The 14,351-nt window shown below is 38.2% G+C and overlaps 1 protein-coding gene across 2 annotated transcripts in view; it reads right to left on the bottom strand.

Moving 5' to 3' along the window:
• ramp1 (receptor activity modifying protein 1) overlaps nucleotides 1-9,825 on the bottom strand; it is a 71,189-nt gene extending 61,364 nt beyond the window's left edge. The window contains exon 1 of one of the 2 annotated variants that reach the window (XM_044366862.1): nucleotides 8,646-9,825. In XM_044366862.1, coding sequence (XP_044222797.1) covers nucleotides 8,646-8,703 — 58 coding nt within the window. In that variant the 5' untranslated portion in view covers nucleotides 8,704-9,825. The remainder of the gene's footprint in view (nucleotides 1-8,645) is intronic. The other variant, XM_044366863.1, reaches the window with a different exon arrangement.
• Between the last annotated feature and the right edge of the window lie 4,526 nt (nucleotides 9,826-14,351).

The raw sequence follows: 14,351 nt of genomic DNA, 5'->3' as shown, positions 1-14,351 counted from the left end.
TTCATGATGTTTTGAAATAAATATTTCAGGTCTTTTTGACTGCTGATCAGACTTGAAAATCTTTGAGCTTTGGTAATTACAATGGGCACTTGTCATTATTTCTTTAAGACTAAATTATGAATTACTTAACTGTTTTAGAATTATACTATAACTATAAAAGCGGACTTTTTAGTGGGGATGAGTGAGTGCCAATACAGGAAGCAGTGTGACATTTTAGTGTGTTGAAAAGATTTGATGAACACTTCTCACCTTGGTGCCAATAATGTTGTTGTTTTTTTTTAAGTTGCACTAATCAGTATTTCTATAATAACTATGGATCAAATGAATAAGGGTTCGCCCATAGTGATAACCTGACTATCTGTTTTACGGCTCACAACTTTACTGTTTGTTTCAGTTTCATCAGCGTCATTTCCAGATGCAGAAGGCAGCTGTTGTCAGCATAAAAGCTCTAAAAACCCCACTGTATGCTACCTGACCAACAACAATCTGTAGACAGACAAAGCTGAGACCAAAATTAAGCTAAACGAGTAGAGTGAATATTGGACTTACATTCATCAGGTGGCCAGAAGTACAACTCCAATTGAATGGTAATGTTGCTCTGTTTTTGCTGGATGTGTAAATAGGCAACTGCTTAACAAGTTCGCCTTATCACGTAATGAGGTAATAATATGTCAGTGTTGAATTTACAGCTTGTTCCTATGCAACCAAGTGGTCAAAAAATCAACAAATAAAACCATTCATCACAGATAACACATAATACATAATCTGGGGCTTTCCAAAATTGTTCTATATCAACATTCTTTTGGTGAGTGGGTTACAATAACTGAGTTAAGTGGATCGTGAACACACGCGCACACAATGGGTGGTTTGTTCATGTAGAAAGCGTTTGTGCAGAGAGAGAGACGGTTGATGTCCTCCAGCATTACCAGTGATCAACAACTAATTAGGAGGAGTTGTTCACAGTCTGTGTTAGCAGTAGTGATGCCAGACAATTTCAACACCCCTTAAATTTCTCTCTCCTCATGACTTTAGACAGACATAAAACAGTTTCTACTGCTCACCAATTATGTCTGGGCCGTTGGGCTCACTAATCCTCTCAAAAGAGTATGACATAGGATTTTTGTAGCAAAGTTAGAAATAATTCTTCCATTGGTGAGCCTATTGATTGGAGTGCAGTAAACTGCTTTCACTGCAGCTAACTGCACCACAGGATTTCAAAAGCTGGATACCGACAATCCTCAGCGCAGTGCATAACCATGACCTTGGGTCATTATTTGAATTTCCTGTCTTTTGTGGGCTTTGCTTGCAGAAAACATCTCACTTAAGCTTGAAAGACTGTTGTTATTTTGTCACTTGCTGAACATCTGTATTTACCTCTGCCTAATAGGAAAGTCTCCATAGGAAGGGAGAACTGACCACAAAGAGACTCACTAGGGAGAGGAAGAGTATCTAATATTACACATGAAAAATAGCTCCATCGAAAGGAGGCATGGCTACTTTTGTTTGCTTTCTTCTCCTCTTTTCATCCCTCATTCACCATCTATCTAATTAGCGAAAGTCCAGTGGGCGGATCTGTCACACAGGATGCACACACACACACACACACACACACACACACACACACACTGTATGTAACAGACACAGATATATATCAGCACTATTAAAACTTTCACAATCCAGCCCCACCTACCTCATTTATCTCTCTCTGTCTTGTTAGACCTCTACTTGCTCTCATTGTCCCCTCTCCCTCTCCCTCTCTCTCTCTCTCTCTCTACTGATTTATGGAGATTCTTAAAAACGTCCCCTTGAGTCCTTCACACCAGAAATGCCCCTCCAGTGCTCCTCTGTCAAAGCAGAACAGAGACAGCGAGAGCCCGATACTTTCATAAAATCCTTGCATCCATGATAGATGAGAGCTTCACTGGGGACTGGGGAAAATTAGAAATTAATATGTTTCTGGTGGCAACATCAGAGACTCCTGTAATCTGTGTAGCAATTGGGGGTTAAAAGCTCTCTCTTTCTGTCTCTCTCCCCCTCATCCCCTCCTGCTTGCTCGTGTTCACATTGTTGGCTTAAAAAATCCTGCCTGCTGGTGCAGTAGGATGTCGGCCAACCAGCTACAATATCTAACTGGCAACAAGTAGCTTTTGATAAACAGTCAACCACTCTATACTGATGCAACAAACGCTTAATTAAAGAAATATGTACCGTTTCATCATCAAGACCCCTGTATTTTGTCTCCTGTTTCCTGTCTCCTGTCTGAGACTTTTCAATGCTGAGAAAAACCTTGGAAATACAAAGACTGACTTAAAGAATAGGTCCCATTTTGATACAGTACTTTCATGCCATATGTAAGTTGAAAACCTTAATGGGTCTCATGCAAGAACATTTAGGTATTGTTATCCTAAAACACTCTTTCTTTGTGAGTTTGGCTCATATGAGTGTTCCACGTCAGATTCAACAAACCCTCTAAAATGCCCAAACTTGTCGCAAATTGTTCATTTTGACCTGATGAATGCCACCTGTTCATGAGAAGGTGCATGTTCATGACACTTGATCATTAACATAATCAACGCCCCAAAATTTTGTGATATGAGGCTACATGTTCCGCTCTGTTTGTGGGTGAGTGTCAGTAGCAGGGGACCCGAAACAATTAGAAAATATTAATATGGCTACCAACGACATGTTATCAGAGCAGTAAAACAAGTGTTTCTCCCTTTATGAAAAAAAAAACAGAAACTATTTGTTCATGACTAGTATGATGGGTCTGGACCACTCAAATGCTAAGTATGTAAAATGGATAAATGCCATCTATTTTCTCATACATGTCTCTTAGGAACAAACCTGTATGGGTGGTTCTTGCATAAGGCCCATTGATTGCTGTAACCATTCCTCCTACATATCCTTCTTAGATCAACTACATAATAAAAAATGGGGGCAAAATACAAAATCCTTGTACTCGTGCAAAAATGTGTTCATAAAGCTGCTCTAATCAATTATTTTATATTAACAATTGATGAAATGACTGTGTAATGTGGGAGAAGTTGCTTGTAGTGACGAACCCACAAAGAATTTTCACCCAACTCCACCGTTTCCTTCAGCTCTACGGAGCTTTTTTTAGCATCTTTCAACTCGTTTTGGTTTAACATCCCATAACTTTACTGCTTGGATTCAATCTTACTGCTTTCATCAGCATTGATTTCAGCAAAAAAGCTAAAAGCTAATCTTTACACTCGCTGTCTAGCACCAAACGGCAGTGAGACAAAGTTAGCAACTAGCTAGTGAACATAGTAGAATATTTAGCAGCTAAAGAGCCAGATATTTCTCTTAAGAGTTGGTGGAGCCCAAATAAGAGCTAGTTGGAGACTGTCCTCCGAACAACAATAGGATCGGTTGTTTATGCAGCGCCCCAAAACAACATATATTTATGTTCAAGTGAGAGAAGCCCCCTAGTGGCCATAGTAATTATGATTGGAGCAATGAGGAAATTACATGACATTATTATAGAGTGACAACGTCCACATGGGGAAGAGTTTGCAATGGATGGATGGGTCAACAACACATCTGGCTTTAACACAGGAGACTGTTGTTTGTTTCCTGTTTCCAACCACAAGTAAATGTTGATTTTTCTAAACCACAATGGTTCCCTAACATCAACAAAGTACTTATTTTAAACCAAACCATGATCTTTCAGAAGAAGAAAGTAACAGCCCATTCTCGCTATGTGGGGACCTACCAAACATTGCTCTATGACCCACTCTGAGCCTCACACTTTAGATGGAGTACACTGTGCCAATCATTTTGATTTGCTTACAGGATATTCAGTCATTCCAGTGAAACTGTCAGAATTGCCAGATGTTTTCCCCCCGGTCGTTCCTCAAAGTGTCCCCCTTGTGTCATTTCACCATCGTCTGAGTCGCTGATGTGTGATATTATTTCAAATGAATTCAAATTGAATCCTGAGATGTCAGATGAAAGATGATCATGTCAGGGGAGGATGATTAAAGTGTCTATGTGTCAGTCCCTTCACATCAATGGGAGAGACTGTTTTCCTTTTCTCCGTTCTGAAGTTGGTCAAAAAACTACCAGAGAAAATTAAAAATTGCTTCTGTCGTGGCACAAATGATTCTAATGATTTCAATGGAAGAGGTTATTTTGATATGGAGCAGCTCCATAAAGTATGCAGTCAGAATTTAAAAGTGCCTCTAAGACTGACAGAATAAAAGTAACTTAGACAGTAAATGGACCACGTGAATGGAGATAATCATTTAGGGACCTTGGGAAATAAAGTCCTTCAGAAAAAGTTATTTTTCAGAGCAAAACTTTTTAAAAATGCTGTTTTAGATGGGAATGTGGTGAGGTTAGGTAGGTAATGAGGCAACCTTGTGCTGCTGTGATGATTCATAACTTTCTCTTTCTGTAAATATAGAACACCTACATGGAGCCTTTGTAACTGGAAACAAATGGCAAAAGAGCAGAGGAAGCTTGCCTGAACACCTTTGTCGGAGAGCATCATGGTGTGCATATTTTGTGTTTCTAGTGTGTGTGTGTGTGTGTGTGTGTATTTCAGTTGTAGAGATTGTCTTCAATAAAAAAACCAAAATCAAGGACACAAGTACATTTTTGTAGGTCTCTACAATGTTGAGTGCTCAGTTTGGGGTGAAGGGATAGAGTTTGCATTACAGTTCAGCCAGAGGTAAGCATTTAGTGGTTAGCGTTAGTGTTAGGGGTTAGGAAATTAACCAAGGTCTACTCAATTTCTTTACAAGTCTAAAATTACAAGGGCTGTGAATGTACTGTATGTGTGCTTGCAACAGAGAAAGAGATTAGAGACTGAAAATCAGACGGATAAGACTGGATCTCTTCACTGAGACTTTCCAACTTTTAACTACACGTCTCGATCAGATGAGTGGTATTATCATACATTTTGTATTAGTGGGAATGTATTATAAAGGAAATCAAATAACTGAAACGTGGGATGAAATTATTTTCAGAAGAATGTTCAGTATTCTGTCAAGCTCTCATTGCAGTAGTTATTACATCTGTTGCATTTGTAGATCTTGCAGGGCCCTCTCAAACACGCAACAAAAATCAAATGGTGCTTTGGATAAAAGCACAATTACTAAAAATGGTGCTCTTAAATGAATTGTTCTTAAATCAAAATTGTGATTTGTAAGAGTGCAAATGGCAAAAGTTGTGTTTTTTATGTCTAAAGAAGCCGTAAAAGTGTTAAATGTTTCTCTGTTTGCAACACACTACGACAGCACAGCTGTGGATAATAAATTAATGTTATTTACATGAGTTTGCCAAACTACTCTACTACTACTATGTTCATAAACTGCTCATGTCTGGTTAATATGCTCTCAGAATCTATGAATATGCAAATATTGTTCATTTCAAAAGTTTCACTGCTGGATACAAATGTTTCCTACTTTACTGTGAAGCACATTCTCACTGTATGTGTACGGGAGGCTTCAAGTTACCACATCACACTTGTGTCAATTGCATACTGTCCCTTGATTGGCTCCAAACTAGTTGTGATGTCACAAATCGATGCTGGTAGGTACACCCCTTCAACTCAGATTTAAGGAGAGCACAGAGAAACTTTCCCCCCTTCAGCAGATGAATGTGAAAACAGCCTTCACATCTCTCTGTATTCTGCACAGTGAAGCTCAAACATCTAACTGAAGGAACAAGAAGAAAACACATTTTTGACTGGAGGCGGACTTTAAAGATTAGTCAACCTCCACCATGAGCTGCTCTCGTGGGAAACATATCGCCAGCAGTTCTTTGTTGACAACTGCAAACAGCTGCATATTCATTTTCTATTCCTTTTTTTAAATGATGTTTCCTAGACTGACTAGACTGAGAAGTATGTGTATAATATAACCAATATCTCTAGACTTAATGTTTGTTCATGTGAAAGAAAACAAATATCAAGCACATTCTCTTAGGCTTGCTGCTAATAATGTCTTTATAATCCTTCCAACTGAATAAACCTGCCCTACATCTCAACTAGAAATAATATGTTCACTGAATTTAAATGCCTTAACAGTAAGCCTATGATTGCCATGACCTGATAATAACCTGATAATATTACACAAGTGCACACAAGTTACACAAAGTTTAAAGAAATGACTGCCATTGCAATAAGGTAACTTATTGTGTGACTCACTGTATATTGGTGGAGACTAAAGTTATGTCATGGTTACAATAATCACTTGTTTAAGTTTAGGGAACAATTGTGGTTAAAATATAACAGCGCTGACTGTTGATAAGAAACGGGAAGCAAACAACAATCTCCAGTGTCAGATTCCCACATTTTGTTAACCCACTCATCCACCTCAACCTCCTCTCACTGCAGACTTAATCACTCTATAATAATGTCACCTGACTTCCTCCATTGCGCAGATGGCCAAGAATTATAATTATGACAGCAGCTTAATTGTTTAAGTGTTTCTACTTTTCACAACAACACTAGAGGGCGCTGTAATGTTATCTTGTGTAGCCTAAATGTGTGTCTTGTTTCGAGCCCACACCATGGTCAGGTCACTGAGAAGATGATTATTCTAAGGCAAGCGGCAAGCTCCAGGTCTGAAAAGTGAAGCCAATGCAGAAGTGCCTTAAACCTGCATTCTCTCTGATGGCCAAAAGAAGTCTGATAGTATGGAAGTCTATGAGAAAATGACCCTACTTCTCACGTTATTTATTACCTCAGTAAACATTTCCTGTTGTGTTTATAGTCTCAGTTGCTAGTTTTTATGGTCCCATTTAGAGTAAAATAGATGATAAAGCAACGTATGGTTTAGGGTGTGGCTACCTCTTGATTGACAAGTTGCTTCCACAGCCACATCATAAAAGTTAATTTTTAACATTTTCGTCACCTAAAAAACTCTACAAGACCCTCTAAAGAGTTGGCTGTTCAGTTTTTTTTTTTAAGTACATTTTCTTTCAAGCCTATTTTTCACTAGCCAAAATTAGCATTAGTATTAGCATAACCATAGACTAAATGCACCACACGAACCAAGCTAGCAGCTAGCATTAGGGTCAGCTCAACCCTCTCGTCCAAACATGTTCACTTCTGGCTCCAAAAATCCAAGATGGCGACAAGAAAAATGCTGAACTCAAAGCAACAAAACAGAAGTCCACAAACCAATGGGTGATGTCATGGTGGCTACATCCTTTTTTTTACAGTCTATGCTCTAAGGTGAGTGTTAATTGTAGTTTTTTTTTTTTTTTTTTTTTTTTAAAAAGCAAGTGTATGACCATAGTCACAAAAAACGTACTTTTGTCATTTCTTTAATTGTTTATTTTTTGAGATCCCTTCCAAATATGTCTTAAGGCAAATAAAACCACTATGCTCTGCTTGGAAGAATAATATGTGTCTGATATGTTTTTTCCACAAAAAAGTATAATTACCACGTTAAAATCCTTAATATAACATCAACTTCTTCATTTAAAATTCCAGAATCTTTGAAGATGCAAATATATTTAACTTCAGAAGTTTTACTGCTGGACACAAGATTTCTCCTCCTTCACTGTAAATCCATTCTCAGTGTATGTGCACTGGACAAAGTTTCCACATTACACTTATGTGTAAATTGCATACTGGACCAGGATTTTGTTTCCAAACTAGTTGTGATGTCACAAATCATGCTTGTAGGGCCGCCCCTTAAAATCTGATTTAAGACGAGCACAGAGAAACTTTTCCCCTCCAGCAGATGAATGTAAAAACAGCCTTCTACTGTCAAACTCTGCACATACATCATTCTGCACGGTGAAGCTCAAACATCCAACTGTAGGAACAAGAAGAAAAACATATTTTTGGATTGGAGGGAAACTTTAAAGTTTTTTAAATTGTCCATCCATCTACAGTATATTCTATCTAAAACATTTATCCACTAATTAATACATACTTGTACATATCCCTGTTTGTCTTGGTTGAAAGAATGAATGGGGATGTTGTTTTTTATTTATACAGATCCACTGATTTTGGATAAAAGAAACAAGTGTAAAAGGTGTGCCAATCAGCTGCAGTCTCCCTCACACTCTCCCCTGTCTGTAGCCACTTCCACCCTGGAAAAATATCACTTCCCAGCTGCTCTGCTGCTCCAGTTTACACAAAGATCATGATGTTTACACTATATCAAAAAAATTGGCAAGTTACTAAAGTAAATTTGATATCCTGAAAAACCCACAGGTCAAGTTATCAATTTAATAATGATTAAGTGGGAAACACAATTAAGCCTTTCATCAGCGTCACGACTAATCCAATTATTAAAGATTATTTTAATCAGAATATTAAGTACCACAGACGCACCAGCCCCTGGCGCAATATTATATTTACTTTGTTGTAGGGAACAATTCATTTAACCTTGACAAATATCTTTTATGCCTGCTGAAATTCACATACCTAAGTTAAAATAACAACATGAATAGGCTATGGATTTTCCACTCTTTCGCTCTGGATGTGAATGAAAGCAGAACACATTTTTACACACATTTTTACGCTTCCATAAACAAAATAAGTGCACCCTTTGTTGATTTCTCTCATGATCATTTACAACAGGAGACTATATTTTAGCCAAATTCCCCTTTATGTCCTTATTACACACGTCAATGCATCCACAGTGTTTGAGACTCACCTATAGCGAGCCACAGGAGCGTCTGTTTCTGCAGAACTGCCCCGGTCTGCGAATTCATCCTGTCGCTCTCAAAATGATCCACTGACTGAAGTAGCAACTCAAAGAGTAATAGGTGACATCATAAGTGACAACTACTGGAGAAATCCATGTAATGTGGCCGTCCGGTAAAGCAGCCACAACAGAAGCCTCTGCTGTTATCACCTTGCGCAAACTGCTCGGATGGAGGGGGGGGGAGCAAAGACTCGTCCGTGTGTCCCTGCTTTGCCTCAACTCCCCCGAATCTTCCTGTCACCGATCATCTGTCATCCAGACATGAAACATATTGACTCGTAAAGTTGTTGTTATCTTTCCCACCGGCCGCCCCCGAGGTTTGGAAAAATCCGGAGCGCGCTTTGTGAAGTGTGCACTGTTGGAAACTGTGCTGTGTTGTGCTGTGCTGTGCGCAACGGGACGCACCAGCAGAGCTGAGACCGGTGGTGCTGAGAGGCTGTGTGAGCGCTCCCCGCCTCTCTCCGGGAGGACAAGACAGTGGGTGAGCGGAGGGGACACGGGGTAGACCCAAACATAGCAATTACAGTACAGGGAGGGGGAGTGGGGGTGATTTGGATAAGGGAGGAGGCAGTGGACTACTTATGGTACTTTTCCATTGGCTAATCGGGTACCTACCAGCAGCCAAAGCAGCCTGTGACAATAAACGGTAAACAAACAAACAAACAAATAGAAGTTATTTAGTTGACTAAACTAAATCTATTGCCTGAAATTACTCTGCCACGATTAGAAACAGAATAAAGGTCAGTGAACTAAACTAATGACTATTACAGACATATGTTGATTCATTTTTTAGGAACAGTTGTGGCCATATAGATAAAAGCATGTATAGTAATACAGTAGTCAGTCATTAGTCAGTGCCTCGAGCCACATATTGTATATGGAGGAGCACATTGTTATAAAACTCTCCACAAATTGGGCGATTTCTTTTAAGAGCAGCCTAAAACTTTATAAGAAACATAATTTCCTTGTAATGTTGAGGCCGAAGAGCTTGATACCTTCCGGGTGTGATGGTGGACAGGGAGCGTGTTCCACCTGTCCTTTGGATCTGAAGACAGGTGCATTGTGGCTATTGTGCGATGATTAGCACTGGAGGGTTCCGAGTTGTCGGACATCGCCATCTAGTGGTCAGGTGGAGACTTACAGGGCGAGTTTACATAAAGTTGATTACATGAGCCTTAAATAGTTTACCAAGCAGGTATGTTTGTTTTGTTTCTTTTCCAAAATTTCATGTATATCTTTATATATGATGACGGATGATTCTATTCAGTAAACTAAGGAGCCAATAATTTTGTAAAAATGTTCAATATTTGTATGTTCTGACAATTTGTCAGCCTTAAAAAAACAGGAGGTCTAAAAGGAAGATGTGTGGTATTTGTCCCGACGGACCTTGGGTAGAGCTTTGGCAAGAACAAGATGTTCTGAGTGTGACACTGAAAATCTATCACAGTTTAAAGTGGTTTAACTTTAGCAGGAGAAAGTAAAATATGAAACCACCTGTGCATCCAATAAATATTACACATTGTGGTTATGATGAGAAGCTTTAACCCTTTAACATCCACCCTTTTTACAGAATTTTCACCTATTTGGCACACCCAAATGTAAAAGCTTATAACAGAAGAACTGTAAGGCCACAATGCATGTATTTGGCTTCATTTGACAAGTGACATCTTCTAGTTTCTGGAAATGTGCTTGTTTAGCATGTGGCTAAAACACAAACAAAACTACATCAGTTCAAATAAGACTCAAAAAAGTGGTTTTGGTCCTTGTTTATAATGAGTCATATTTGAATAATAAACAATAATTAGGACATGCTTTACGGCAGGACCATGCAAATCACCACATACTTTCTACATCTTGTCAACCTGTATTAAATTCCAGACCTCTAGGCCTAACCTTATGGGAGCTGGGGAGTTTTTAGTTTGTGGTGTCACTGGTGTCCCTGAACCTCTCCAGTTATCTCCAATTGGCCAAATTGTGCGAATTGCTTATATTCATTACTGCGTGATGCTGCCGCTTGCAACTGGCTTAAGTGGGTCACCAGCAACCCGGTGGATGTTAAGAGGTTAACAGAATATGCACTTATGCAGCAAACCAGCAGTTCATGTTTGGATCCACATTGTCACCCAGTACAATATATTGCACTGCTTTATTTTAGTCCATTAAACAGTTTTCCCCATTCCTCTAAATAGCTTTAGCTTTTGAAATATTGCTTTAGTCTGTATGTTGTGTATCAGCTTGTATCAACTCTTCACTGAAGCTGTATGATTTCCTGAAATATTCCAACTAAAAACATGTTTTTCATGACTGCACTATACCATCAAATTGAAACATTTTAGATGTCTTGTGTATTATTTTATATACATTTCCCTAAATTTTGCCTGACATATGTGGGATCTTTGGACACTTTGGGATCTCTACTAGAATTTACAGTGAAATGAAGTTATGTGGGTTGGAATTATTTTTGTCTTCACAGCGCAAGTTTGTAATGACTGCAGGACAGACAAAAATGGGATGAAAATAGTTGAAAAACAGTTGGCAGATAAAACGGCATGTGGCTGGAATATAATATTAACTTTGTTTCTGTGGATCATTACAGAGATCATCTAGATAGATGGACACCACTGCTGTGCTTTGAATGAAATCTCTTTGTCCACCCACATATTAGAGTCTCAAAACATATTTAATAATATGCAGAAACATATAAACTACCAGCCAACAAAAACAAGCATGAAGCATTATGTAAAGAAGAAAGGAGATAATCTGACCTAATGCTGTTTTTTTTTTACTGTAATAAAAACATCAAACTAAAATTAGTTTGAATATTTTTCATCTTTTAGTTCAAAGACTAATGTAGCTGAAAATAGTGACGCTTGGTGTGCTTTTTGAAGTGTTTAAACTGTGTCTTTCTTTGGCAGCAATTCTCTTTGAACTCAATGTGAAAAGGCACATTCACTTTTATGAAAAGGCATAAAAATGACTCATCTACGTGGGTTAGTTGGGACTATAGTTCAACTAAACCTTTGTTGTCTTATGGTCTTCTCTGCCAAAATACTTTTGTGTGGCTTTGTGATGTTACATCAGAGCATCAGAAGAAGCTCACAGACAACAAAAACTCAGAAAATGAAATGGCTGAATGGAAAACTCAGCTTGTCAAACCATCTCCCACTGACAGAAAGTCATGATTTGAGGAAGAGAGCAGTTCTCCAGCCCCAGGCCTCACAAATAAGGTCAGTCAAGAGGGCCGCATCACTGGTAAGAAGAACTGAAAGGAGGACTACAGAGAGGCAACAAAACAGCCAGTGGTAGGTTTTACAAACAGCAACAGAGAATGTTTTCAATGTGAAAAACAGCAACTGCAAGAAACGGAGGATGACTCAAATCGATCTGTGCCACCAAAAAGTCTCAAAGGGTCCAGAAAAAACGATACTACAGCATGAATTTGTGTCTTCAAAAGTATTTCCAGGTAGAAATAAAAATATTTCTACAGGTACGTGACTGTGTTCCCCCTGTGCTAGTGATGAGGATGCAAGAACAGGGATCTGAAAAGGCCACTTGGGATGTTTTACCATGTGTATGACATGAATGAATTCTGACAGTGTATTACAGTTTTTCTCAATTGTTTTGGCACATTTCTCGAAACATTTTTAAAGTTCTCAGCACTGAAGATATATTTCCCAAAATAGCTCATACATGCAGCAAAACACTATAGTTAACCTGCAAAAGGCTGTAACTCACCCAGAACCTTTAATTCATGTCTTTAAACCTCCACTTTCCACCTCTGTTGCCCCTGTCCAATGTTCATCTGAGCAGGCTGCTCCATGTTCACAAACTGTAGTAACTCTGTTGCCCTGAAGCTCTTTAAATGTGTTTTACATACCCATACTCATGAATTACACCTGTAAACTAAGCATTAGCATTGGTTGATCTAAGATGTGAGAAATTCCCCATTCGTAAGTGAAGTTCAAGTTTCACCTGACAGTAAATTTATCAATTTAGCAGACTTTACAACCACTCCATATCAATACAATTCATGAAACATGGACTATTCTGCATGTGATGACTTACACAATGAAATAATTCTTACATATTTTTGAGAGTAAAACTATTCAACTGAGAAGAAACATAATCAGCTTTGATCACAAAGACATATACAGTACAATCAATATTTGTTCAAATTGTAGACAATTTTATTTAGTCATTTGCCTAAATGTGCTAAAACATTTGCAAATGGTAACAAAATGTTGTGAGGAATTCACATATTGTTTTGACAACTTCAACTGTCATTTGAGAATTGCGTCAAAATCACTGAGAAAAACTGTAAAAAATTATAAAAATAATAATAATACCAGAAAAACCAATGTGTTTAATCATCACTCTCAGAGAGGCTCTCAGCATGTCACTAAATTTACAAGATATTTGATGAAATCTGAAGAAAAAAGGAATTTATGTTATTATATCTGATAACAGATGGTAAATGGAGGGAAAGACAGAACACAATAAATTGTAGACCGAAAATCTCATCTCAAACCAAAAGTTTGAGGCAGAAAGATTGAAGAGGAGATGAAACAGAAAGTAAGTCTTAAAAAGGAAGAGAATGAGTGAAGCATGGCTGAGATGTAGAAAGTATTAAAAAAGGAAATGAAGCAAACTGATAAAAAAATCAAGGACAAAATATTAAAAGAAAAGAACTGAGAAAAAAGGAAGGCAAATAATTTGTTGTGAAAAACAGGAGGTGAAATGTGAAACGTATGGAGATCTGTGGAGCGCTGCAAGAAGGAATGAAAGACGGTTGTCAAGAGCTGTAGAGTGTAAAACAAGATTAAAGTGAAGAACATCAACAAGATCACTATCCACCATCACGTCTGACTGAGGTCTGACTGACTCAGGTAATAATGTTAATATAATATCAGGAGTGAGGTTAGGAAATTAAAAATGAAGTCCATATAGCGACAGAACAGAATTGTGGAGACTATTTGTCAAAGAAAAATCATTTGCTAGTTTCCCAAATTTACAAGATACCTGATTAAATGCCTGATTTTTCTATAAAATTTACTCTCACTAAGAGGATAAAAATTCATTTATCTTTAAGGATGTTTATTCTCCTTGAAATGAGCTCTTAACGTCTCATTCCAGCCTTCTTTTACAGTGTATGCTGTAAAATAAGGCAGGAATTAAAACCTCAGTCTACATTGGCAAGACATTTTATATGTCAATGAGGCAGCCAAAGCAACATTTCTCAAAGAGTAACTGCACCTAGGAAAGTAATCTTAATTGCACTGTCAATTAGTGGTGACTCATCTTTTGCTTTTCCTCCACCTGTGCAGCAGTGATGTCGTGTTAAACTGCATCACAGTCAGCTGGGATCAACAGACTACAAACAGATGCAAGGAAAATATCTGGAAATCAGCATGAAGTTTGTTCCTTTAAAAAATGATTATATTATATTATATTATGTGCAAAGATTACTACAAGCAACCAAAGTATTTCAAGCCGACCGCCATTAAGTTCACTCCACAGTCTATTGATACTGGAATAAAATGTTGGCAAAATAATGTTTGAGCACCCCCTCTGTCTTAATGTGTCAAGGCAACAAACAGCCTGCTGGCATTTAAAACCTGCCTGTCTGTCTGACCGTCTCCAAGGCAACCAAGTGTA

This window comes from Thunnus albacares, chromosome 11, assembly GCF_914725855.1.
Source record: "Thunnus albacares chromosome 11, fThuAlb1.1, whole genome shotgun sequence".
In the NCBI taxonomy this organism is placed as follows: Eukaryota; Metazoa; Chordata; class Actinopteri; order Scombriformes; family Scombridae; genus Thunnus; species Thunnus albacares.
This window is presented reverse-complemented; position numbering and strand designations above follow the sequence as displayed.